At 39.3% G+C, this 12,096-nt stretch overlaps 1 protein-coding gene across 2 annotated transcripts in view; it reads right to left on the bottom strand.

The window, feature by feature from the left end:
* The window catches only part of LOC130921544 (sodium- and chloride-dependent GABA transporter 2-like), a 96,915-nt gene that overhangs the window by 39,285 nt on the left and 45,534 nt on the right, over positions 1–12,096 (bottom strand). The window contains exons 2-3 of one of the 2 annotated variants that reach the window (XM_057845579.1): positions 10,850–10,911; positions 3,514–3,654 (exon numbers count right to left, since the gene is read on the bottom strand). In XM_057845579.1, the coding sequence (XP_057701562.1) occupies positions 3,514–3,652 (139 nt within the window). In that variant the 5' untranslated portion in view covers positions 3,653–3,654; positions 10,850–10,911. The remainder of the gene's footprint in view (positions 1–3,513; positions 3,655–10,849; positions 10,912–12,096) is intronic. The other variant, XM_057845578.1, reaches the window with a different exon arrangement.

Below are 12,096 nucleotides of genomic sequence, written 5' to 3'. Positions count from 1 at the left end.
TTAACATAAATTTTACAAATGAAATGCCTCAATGAATCTTTTTTTTTTTTCTTCTTATGAACGGTTTTCAAAAGCTTTATTGGTGGATTTTCTCAAGTTAAAGCGCCACACAGAAATAAATTTAATTGTGTAAGAAGGATCTGTGTATTATTCTTATTATTTAATTACAGGTGTTTTAGCTCATTTCAATGTATTTTATTTAAATTGGCTATTATTTATTTTATATTGCGTTTATATTTTACAAATGTGATGTAGTATTCATTTATATTGTATATTTTACAAATATGATGTAGTATTCATTTATATTGTACATTTTATGTTGTATAACTTTAGTTCCGGGCGGCACGGTGGCTGAGTGGTTAGCACGTCTGCCTCACAGTTCTGAGATCAAGGGTTCAATCCCGGGCTTCGGCCTTCCTGTGTGGAGTTTGCATGTTCTCCCCGTGCCTGCGTGGGTTTCCTCCGGGAACTCCGGTTTCCTCCCACATCCCAAAAACATGCATGGTAGGCTGATTGAACACTCTAAATTGTCCGTAGGTGTGAGTGTGTGCGTGAATGGTTGTGTGTCTCCTTGTGCCCTGCGATTGGCTGGCAACCAATTCAGGGTGTCCCCTGCCTTCTGCCCGAAGTTAGCTGGGATAGGCTCCAGCACCTCCGCGACCCTCGTGAGGAATAAGCGGCATGGAAAATGAATGAATGAATAACTTTAGTTCCTATGTGAATATTAGTTCCTCCTTGTTTTGTTGTGGTAGGACGGTTTTGTATTGAACACGGGGCCGTGTTGGTTATTATTATAGCAGAGAAGACAGCAGTAAATCAACAAAGACAAGTCAACTGTGCCCCATTCTACCACTCAAGAGATCTGATGGACTCAAAAAGTGGGTTACGATTGCATATTAGTTTGAAAATCCACCGGATCCACCGTATTTTTACAGGAGTGACTTCCGATCTGCCCGATCGTAGCTACCGGTAGTAGTATTGAAGCAGGAGGGTCGCGTCTCGCTTCGATGAATAAAGTCTGCCGTTCTTTTCGAGTGCGTCGTGTTGAGCCGCTTCTGGGAAGCATCTAACATGACGCCGCACTGCTACTGGTGTGCATTGGCTGATTGACTTTAACGCCCGCGTTTCACTGCGTTCTTGCGGCGGCCACGTTGTCGCGCCGTTGATGTTTCTGGGTTATACTGTTCTACCGTGTTGGTCCTCATTATAGTAGAGGAGACGGAGTAAATATAATCTACACAAAGAAACTGTAACCCGATCGACTTACAGCCTTGAAAAGTAAGGGTTACATTAGGTCAGAAACTCGTTGTGTACGTCTCTGTTCCGAACCGAGCACCACGTACCAAAACGGTGCAATACAAATACACAGTTCCGTCCCGGAACAGTTAAGTCGCTACAGTATCATTTAGCGAAAGCGCAACAAAAATAAAATATCTATCTCTCAAAAAAATATATATTCACAAAAAGAGAAGCGCTCAATGCAAAGAGAGCTGGCATTTCCAATCAAAATAGCTATGCAAAATACTCTTCAAACTTACTCAAGATTTTGACTTGGCTAGATCTCTAATTAATTTAAAATTGGCCATTGACACGGTGTTGTGTACTTTCAACCACTGCTTCACTTATCTTTCCATTCCAACAATAATTTACAGAAGAATATGGCATATTTTAGAGATGGTTTGAATTGCGATTAATTAAGATTAATTAATTTTTAAGCTGTGATTAACTCAATAAAAATTTTTAATCGTTTGAGAGCCCTCGAATGAATGTATTAAATTTAGTTGGGATTGCTGGCGATTTGAATCATATTCTGCTCAACAGATTATAATGACGTCTTATTGTGCACATTGAGATATAAGAGGACTAATATGTACTTTATTTGTAATCAAGCACGTTCGCTGCATGCAGGTAGTGTTTAAGACCACACTGTTTGGTAACATTAACAAACACCACAAGGACCATGTTTTTTTTTTTCGACATCGATAGTATGTGCATATTTTATCGATCTATTAGCTCAGTCAGTAGCTCAAGCCCTCAGATGAAAACCAAAAAATCTGTTACGGTCCCCGTACGCAGAAGCAAGGTTGGACCCCAAAGCAAACAAAATTAACAGAGGGACTCTAGACAAAGGTTTATTGAATACACAAAAAAAGCACGCAATTGCGAAAAGCGAGACCATAAAAAAGGGTACTTGACCGCAGGTCGGGATTAATTAGAAGAAGAAAAAAAAAAAAAAATCGAGGGAAAGTGAGAGGCAGACAAACGAAAAAACCAAGTCAAGGGTGCAACTGGCAACGAAGGGATCGAAAATTCAAACTGTCAAATGGCAGCAAGTAAATATCTCGGCAACCTGCCTAGGATCGGTATGAAGACACTGCTGATGAGCTGGAATTCGATGCAGGTACGACGTCGGAAACTCATCCCACAGTTCTGTGACAAAACATTCTAACCAGGAGCAGAATGTGACAAAGTCATGCCAGTCATCATACTAGCTTCGCTAGTATCGAGCACAGAATTATTTTTCCAGTAGCCCTTGACACTCCCACTCCCAGCGTGCATTACGCCCGTAAAACATGACGACCTCTATAGGTCCCTCAAAACATGTACTAATTATTATAGATTTTTAAAATAGTGTCATGGAGGAACCAGTTGCGTCAAAGAAAACAATCAGGTCAAGCGGTAATTGATATTCGACACGCAGGAGTGTGCTGAGTCGCTGACGACCTGACACTGAATGCTATACATACGTGCCTTATATACAAGCTGGTAACTGTCATTTTTCTGTTCTCTCAGTTGTTTTTTGTGACATGTTTCTGTTTTTAGTTCTTTGTGATGCATTAAGGAGCACAGTGTCTTTTTGACGCATGATTGTGATGGAATATGCTGACAATTAATAGAGAAGGACCAGGCACATGACAATAATGGCAATATTTTGTTTCTAATCACGTTTTAGTAAAAGAGAACAATTTTGGCTTATTATAGCCTGCAAGTCTTTAAGTCTGTAGTTCCCTTTAATAATATTCAGCTCATACAGACACTTTGAACATGTATAACTATTCAAATAATACAAGTTAGAACATTTGCTCTTGGCGGAGTTGAAACACATTTTTATGGAACATATCCCAAAAAAAAAAAAAAAATACAAACAAAAAAAACTGGTTATGTTGACCTGATCTGAACTGATGTCTAAAATGAAAAACTGTGAAGTAAACAAGTGACTGAAATGCTTACAGAGCCATATAACACAAGGGCATGTAGGAATGCACATGGAATTAATTTCAAACATCATTCATATAAAACATGACAGAATCTATGATTCATTCAAGAGGTGTAAGACATTCTCTGGTAGGTGCCGCTGTTTGGGAAAGGAGTTCCGTTGGGCTCGGCAGTTAACGCTTTGCCTCTGTGCGTAGATAACATCTAATGTATGATCTTAGATATTACTGTTAGAATGCAATGTTACATTTACTTCATCTACTGTATACTGTACAGACAGACAGAAAGATTACATACCCGTGTTCCAGCTGTTTCTACAGCTTGCCCATGGGAGCTCAGCGCTTAGGGAAGAGAAGAGGTAGAAGAATGCCCACACCAATATGATGATGTAATAAATGCTGGAGTATAAAACTACCACCTGACTTCCATAACCCATTCCTAAGAGATTGGAAAAAGATCACATTTGTACATGTAAATAACAACATCATACAGTAGAATGCAAAGGTGGGTAGTAACGCAATACATTTACTCCGTTACATTTGCTAGAGTAACGTCTTGAGAAAAATGTACTTCTTAGAGTCGTTTTACCACGCAGTACTGTTTACTTTTACTTGAGTAGATTTATGAAGACGAACTACTACTCTTGCTCCGCTACTTTGGGCTAAACTTGTCGTTACGCTTTTCCTCTTTATTCTATATATTGACTTTAATTTTGCCAGAGTGGCTCTACCAGTTTCACCAATAAGATGTTGCAACAATAAAGACGTGACTCCATTATACCATTCAGAGGCAACAAAGTTTTTTCTCCACTAGAGAGCACTCATTCTCTTTAGACGGGTAATGGGTCATACTGTTCTGGTCTGAATTTGATGATTTTTGTGTCATATTTTTGGCATAACATGGTCATGTAATAGGCTCGCTATAGTACAGTAAAATAATAACAGTTCATATCGATAAAGTTATGCTGAGAAAAAATATATACCATTATTTTATTTATTTTTTTAAATCAGACAGTGTAATCAGTTACTCACAATGTTACTCATTACTTGAGTACAGTGGTACCTCCACATACGAAGTTAATTCGTTCAAGGATCTTGTCTGTAAGTAGAAATGGTCGTATGTCGATCAGGATTTTCCCATAATAATAGATTATATTTCCATTAATTCGTTCTACAGCCCGAAAAACTATACTAAATGCTTAATAAATGCTGCTGGTACTATTGCAAATAGAAATTACACAGAGCAAAACAAATAAATTATGAATAAAAATCGGAATAATAATAATATAATAACTAGGCCTGCAAGCAGGACTGAACGGGCCCTCGCAATCTAGCGCAACTCTGGCGTCACGCAACTCGGACAGTGTGCAGGTCAGGGCGGTGTCAGATCCTCCTCTCTAATCATCTCATTAGAACCTAACATGCTCGAATGTCGCCTCCTTACATTCACACACCTAAGAGATAAAAAACCCTATTGGAGAGAGTACTACAAAAAAGGAGCAAATAAAGGGTCGTCACGGCAACAGACAGAGACATGTGGACATGGGCCGTAAAATAAATATTTCAAAAGGTCTTGAAACTATAATGACCAACCTGAAAAGAACTGGCATATATTAGAAATATGAGTGACTTTGTATTGCCACTAGTTGGCGCTGTAGGGTTGATGCAAATGACCCCTACAGGACCCTTCAGAGTATGACTCAACAAGCACGAGATGTTTGGCGCAGATATGTTGTAGTTACAAGTTATGACTGTTCAAAACTTGTGGTGAGACGAAATGGCTTCAGTCATTTTCACTTCTCCTGTTGGAGTCTTCTGCTTCAACCAAACCTCAGTATTTTTCATCAGGCACCTGAACACATGTCTTATGGCTCCCCTGATGCAGGTTTCAGGTGAATATATTTTTTTTCCTTGGAGGAGGAGCCTGTTTAGTAAAAAAAGGCATTTCCTGTTCCCAATAGGGGGCGCTCGGCCTAATGGGTAATGTTTCAATGCACTCGTGTTAAGGGTGGGATCCCGCACATACATGCCAGATATGAAAATGATTGAGCGCTGTGTCAAGGAGCTATTAGTCTTTTACTGAATTTGTCATTTTACCGAAAAAATGGCCGACTTAGGTCAACGCCCAGGTCAGACTTGTGAATGAAAACGCACCATTTTGAAAGTTTTAGATCTCCTACGTCTCCTGAATAGTCTCACCAATTTTGAAGATGATCCAACTAACTCCCTCTGTGACAAGGTCTCAAATGTGCACCCTGTTAATTGGTAAAAATTTCACATTCGATCAAAATACCCAATTTCCTGTTAGGTTTGGAATATGGGTTCAAGAGACTTTTTGGAGCAGTTTTGCACAAGGTATCGACTCCCCAAATTTCATTGCTCTACGTTAAAAAAACTTAATGGGAAACGCCTTTTTGAAAAATTCAAGGGGGCGCCACTGAGCCCTTTTGTTACATTTTTTTGTAACGTCGCAAGATTATTGAAATCCACGCAAAGCCGCATGTAAGTGCAAAATTTGGTGAGATTTCGTGCATGTTCAGGCCTCCAAATGTAAACTGTACTACAAATGGCTAAAAATTTCACATTCGATCCAAAATACCCATTTTCTGCTGGATTTGGAAAATGGGTGCAAGAGACTTTTTGGAGCAGTTTTGCATAAGTTATGGACTCCCCAAATTTCATTGCTCTACGTTGAAAAAACCCAATAGGAAAGGCCTTTTTTAAAACTCCTTTCTGTCGCCACTATTTGGCACTGTAGAGTTGATGCAAATGATCCCTACATGACCCTTCAGGGTATGACTCTCAACAAGCACGGGAAGTTTGGCGCAGATATGTTGTATATCTGCTGAGTTATGACTGTTCAAAGTTTTTTGCGACGCAAATTGTTGACGGTCATTTTCACTTTCCTGTTTGGACCCCTCCGCTTCAATGAAACCTCAGTATTTTTCATCAGACACCTGAACACAGGTCTTAAGGCTCCCCTGATGCAGGCGCTAGGCCTAATGGGTAATATTTCAATGCACTCGTGTTAAGGGTGGGATACCGCACATACATGCCAGATATGAAAAAGATTGAACGTTGTGTCTAGGAACTATTAGTCATTTACTGAATTTGTCATTTTGCCGAAAAAATGGCCGACTTTGGCACCACGCCCAGGTCAGACCTGTGAATGAAAACGCACCATTTTAAAAACTTAAGCTCTCATATGTCTCCTGAACATTCTCACCAATTTTGAAGATGATCCAACTAACTCCCTCGGCGAAAAGGTCTCAAATGTGCACCCTGTAAATCGATAAATAATTCATATTCGATCCAAAATAACCGATTTCCTGTTGGGTTTGGAATATGGGTGTAAATGCTTTTTGGGAGGGGTTTTGGACAAGGTATAGACTCCCCAAATTTCATCACTCTACGCTGACAGACAGGCCAATTTTAAAATTTCAAGGGGGCGCCACTGAGCCATTTTGTTACATTTTTTTGCAACGTTGCAAAATTATCGAAATTTACAATTTTCCGCACGTATGTGCAAATTTTGGTGACTTTTCATGCATGTTCAGGCCTCCAAATTGGCCGTTTTCATTTGCCCTGAAAATAAATAAATAAATAAATAAAATAATCCTTTGCAAAACAATAGGGCCTTCACACGCTTAGTGCTCGGGCCCTAATAATAATTCCTATAATAATGTAACTAATCGGGTTCTAATGTGGTGGATGTATTTTGCGTGGTGTACCTGAATGCACCGTGTGGCTGACTTGACAGAGTGAGAGAGAGACTTTTTACTTTCACTTTGTTCAGCTGTGGCAGACAGTAGGCATGTTGTGTTGCACAAGTTCTGAAATAATTGATTAAAAACCTGACAAAGCTGGCGATTTCTCTGGCGATGTTACCACAATAATAACTGTCACCTTAACTTATAAAGACTGGTGAACGGAAGTCGGAGAGGGACTGTGGAGATCGTCGACATTCTACGGCCGTATTGTTGAGCCAGTTCAAAGACGCGCACCCCACGCTCATATTTTTCTATCATTTCCATGTTCATTTCAATGGTAAGCGTCACCTTTTTCCTTGCTTCCCCACTTGCACTAACCTGTGTGGAACTTGTGTTGATTTCTCTCGAATGAAAATCCGCCGTTCATCCGTCTGCTGCGCTGTCATGTGGTCGTATTTCGAGCGTTTCATCGGCCGTAGAAAGAAATGGCGAGTCAAATATTACGTCTGATGTTGAAAAGATCGTGTGTCGGGGTACCACTGTATTATTTCAACGAATACCTTTTACACGTACTTGAGTAAATTTTTGGATGACTACTTTTCCTTTTTTTTGCGTACAGTAATATTATTTAGAAGTAACGCGACTCTTTCTCGAGAAAAAATTTTGGTAACTCTAACCACCTCTGGTAGAATGTAGTTGGTCTTTGGTTTTCATTTGTGTAGCCCTTTTCCACCTTAGCCAAACCGATTTAACACTTCTTCGGATTCATTTACTGACAATGTAGCATTAAGAACAACTGGACATTCGGTATTTTGATCAACATATGCAGATTATTTATTGTTATTCCTTTTTTACATATAAAATACAATATATTTGAAAAGCTTTAGGATTATAATGTCAAAATGACCAGAACATTTTAGTAGAACCCAGCACAACATAATTGTACTTCGTACTGTATGGTGGGTGAGTTTTTATGTGCGCACGACCACACGCGAAGGCTTACATTGGGCAATATTTAACGAGTGCAACCAGTATCATGGTTTACACAACAGGAAAACTAAATTGCCCTTTTTGTTAAACATGAAAGACACCCTTATTGATAAATTAACCAGAAGAAATTATACTTTTGTGAATTATAAGGAAAACCTTCAAAATCCATCCATCCACTCTATGTCTTTCTGTACTTATTCTTACGAGGGTTGATGGGTGAGTGCTCAAGCGTAACCCAAATAGCAAGAAGGTGGGGATACCCTGAACTGGCTGCCAGTCAATCATAGAACACATTTAGACAATCATTTGCACTCACATTTCCACCTGCAGACAATACCAAAGTCAGCTGGGATCAGTTACACCACACCTGCGGCCCTTGCAAGGTTAAGTGTTACAGAGAATGGATGGATGTTGTGCTTTAGATGCTGTTTTTCAAAGGTTATATTTTAACAATGTTAACCATTTTAATCGTGTTCCTTCCTTTAAAAGGTGGTTGCAACTAGAATTAATTGTGATTCTGAAAATTCATTCACATTGCCTTGTTCTCTCGCTCTGTAAGACAACTGACTTTATGCGGGAGTAAGACTCATACATAAACAAAGGTGGTGTTGAGAGTAATGGTGTCCGTTATTGCATATTTTGGCTTCAATCTGGTCCAGATGACTTCAGGGTCAGTGTTGTCAATACTGATATGTTACAGATAATATTTAAAATTTAAAGGGACAGACAACACCTGGTTGAAGTAGAAGGACGATTGCTCAAAGCACTTACACTGCTGGCCAAAAGTATTGGCACCCTCTCAATTCTGTCAAATAATGCTCAATTTCTCCCAGAAAATGATTGCAATTACAAATGCTTTGGTAGTAATATATTCATTTATTTTGCTTGCAATGAAAAAAAAAAACCACAGAAGAGAATGATTTTTTTTTTTTTGTAATCATTATCATTTTACACAAAACTCCAAAAATGGGGCTGACAAAAGTATTGGCACCCTCAGCTTAATTCTTGGTAGCACAACCTTTAGACAAAATAACTGCGACCAACCGCTTCCGGTATCCACCAGTAAGTTTCTTACAATGCTCTGCTGGAATTTTAGACCATTCGTCTTTGGCCAACTGCTCCGGGTCTTTGAGATTTGAAGGGTGCCTTCTCCAGACTGCCAATTTCAGATCTCTCCACAGGTGTTCTATGGGATTCAGGTCTGGACTCATTGCTGACCACTTTAGAAGTCTCCAGTGCTTTCTCTCAAACCATTTTCTAGTGCTTTTTGAAGTGTGTTTTGGGTCATTGTCCCGCTGGAAGACCCATGACCTCTGAGGGAGACCCAGTTTGTTGACAGTCTTCAGACTTCATAACGCCATGCATACGGTCAAGCAATCCAGTGCCAGAGGCAGCAAAGCAACCCCAAAACATCAGGGAACCTCCGCCATGTTTGACTGTGGGGACCATGCTCTTTTCTTTGAAGACCTTGTGTTTTCTTTCCTGTAAACTCTATGTTGACGCCTTTTCCCAAAAAGCTCTAATTTTGTCTCATCTGACCTGAGAACATTCTTCCAAACGTTTTTGGCATTCTCGGGTAAGTTTTGGCAAACTCCAGCCTGGCTTTTTTATGTCTCTGGGTCTGAAGTAGGGTTTTCCTGGGTAACCTACCATACAGTCCTTTTTCATTCAGACACGGATAGATTGTAAGGGTTGACACAGTTGTACCCTTGGACTGCAGGACAGCTTGAACTTGTTTGGCTGTTAGTTGAGGTTCTTTACCAACCATCTGCACAATATTTTGTTGAAATCTCTCATCAATTTTCTTTTCGTCCAGATCTAGGGAGGTTAGCCACAGTGCCATGGGCTTTACACTTATTGATGACACTGCGCACGATAGACACAGGCACAGGAACATTCAGGTATTTGGAGATGGACTTGGAGCCTTGAGATTGCCCACACTTCCTCACAATTTTGCTTCTCAAGTCCTCAGACAGTTCTTTGGTCTTCTTTCTTTTCTCCATGCTCAATGTGGTACACACAAGTACACAGGAGGGAGGTTGAGTCAACTTTAATCCATTTTAACTGGCTGCAAGGGTGATTTAGTTATTGCCAGTACCTGTTATTTGCCACAGGTAAGTAACAGGTGCTGTTAATTACACAAATTAGAGAAGCATCACCTGCTCACATTTTTCAAAGGGTGCCAATACTTTTTTTGGCCCATTTTTTGGAGTTTTGTGCAAAATGACAATGATTTATTAATTTTTTTCCCATTGTCTTTTGTGTTTTTCCATTGCAAACAAAATAAATTAAGATATTATTACCAAAGCATTTGTAATTGCAATCACTCTCTGGGAGAAATGGAGCATTATCTGACAGAATTGCAGGGGTGCCAATACTTTTGGCCAGCAGTGTAAGTATGCAATTTGCAAATTTCTTGGACCTCTGATAATGGAGAAAATAATGCTAAAACACAAAAAAATGACATTGCTTACAATAATAATACGCATGCACATGCACTGATAGACTGGAATACAGGTGCATGGGACAATAGCTATTTTAGACTTCATGAGGAATGGCGGATAATCTGGGATACTTGCTTTTGATTGGCTAGAATAGATAGAACCAGGGTGGGTAAAATGTCTGTTTGCAATAAGGACACCCACTTCCTGGAAATACAGGCTTTTATTTAAAAAAAATTCTCCCCTATTACATATCAGAAAAATGACATTTTGTGTTTTTTCATCCACTGGGATACATATGATACTGTTTTGTGTCCGTCCCTAGCTTATTGAATTACAAAATCTAATTTTTCATGACCCTTGAGTGTTTGAGTGATGATTCATTTATATTTTGTAATATTATACCAAATGAAAAACAAAACAAAAAAAACAACAATGATATGATAGTTTCTGGGAAAATATATGGTCCTGAAAAATTGTTATCGTGACAGACCTTGTTGCTACTTGGTGACACTAGGAAAATGCGACTCCCAGGGTGACAACAGCCAAGAAGCACTGGTGTAAATAAACAAACATAAACCCACTTAGAGAGAAAATAGAGCACCTTTGTCAACAAACAACTCAGATTTCAGTGACTTGCAATATGTGAAACACAAGTGTGAAAATGATTCACTTCGCAGAAAACACTTTGAGATTTAGGCAGTGACTCACTTGTGAAATGCTTGTTTTTGTGAGTTCTGAAATGTGGCGGACAATCATTACTCTCCTTATGTAAATAAATTGCACATGAGTAAAATGTTTTTTTTTGGTTCACATTCAGCATTTTATACTTCATCGATATTGTCTGAACTAAAAATCGTAGTGACCGCACAAATCTTAAGTGAATGCTGCTGCTGCTCTGACAAAGTGTTGAAGATCACAGCATACAATGTTAATTACAGGACTGATGCAAATACTGTATACCCTAATTTTCGGAATATACACCGCTGCTTTTTTCCCTTCACTTTGAATCCTGCGGCTTATAGTCAGTGCTTATTTTTTGATTTATTTGGGTTAATAAGTAACATTTTATTTGACAGCGGCGTCATAAGACATATATGACACACATATGACATGACACTATCATGAGCATTACTGAATGCTTATGACAGATGTCATTAAGTGACATCAGTGACGTGCGGTCAGGGGAGGCAGGTGAGGCAGAGCCTCACCTGTCATCATGACAAAAAAATAATTATAACATCAAATTTATATTAATATTTGTCCATTGCTCTTAATGTATGACTCATTTCAAACATTTTTTATCGTCAAAATCGCTGAATTTGCCCATTTCCTGTTCAAATAACGAAATGAAACGAGAGGTGCGGCAGCAACGAGTAAAGCCTCACCTCTGATTCCGCAATCCATAACAAACTGGGTTGATACATGGAATTGGAGCGTGCTGGTTGCCGTACATCTGCATGTCGCCATTATAATGTTTCCAGATATGTTTATTTGACCTGATTTTCCACAGTCTGGCTAATGTCTTTAACCCTTAAAGTTTAATGTTTGTTAGCGACACATTTAGTTTTGCTGATGGGAAATAAAACCGCAGTGAAAAGGCACAGGTTGCGGCAGATAGTACTCTGCCGCACTGAAAGGGGGCGTACGTGAAACTGGACTTTCCGTCAAAAGTGGACGCGATTAACAACACCGGAGCTAAAAGGTCTGCTTCAAACTACGGGACAGAAGATAACTCGC

The sequence above is a fragment of the Corythoichthys intestinalis genome, chromosome 9, assembly GCF_030265065.1.
Source record: "Corythoichthys intestinalis isolate RoL2023-P3 chromosome 9, ASM3026506v1, whole genome shotgun sequence".
NCBI classification, from domain to species: domain Eukaryota; kingdom Metazoa; phylum Chordata; class Actinopteri; order Syngnathiformes; family Syngnathidae; genus Corythoichthys; species Corythoichthys intestinalis.
The sequence above is the reverse complement of the archived record's forward strand: the minus strand, read 5'-3'. Positions and strand labels throughout refer to the sequence as shown.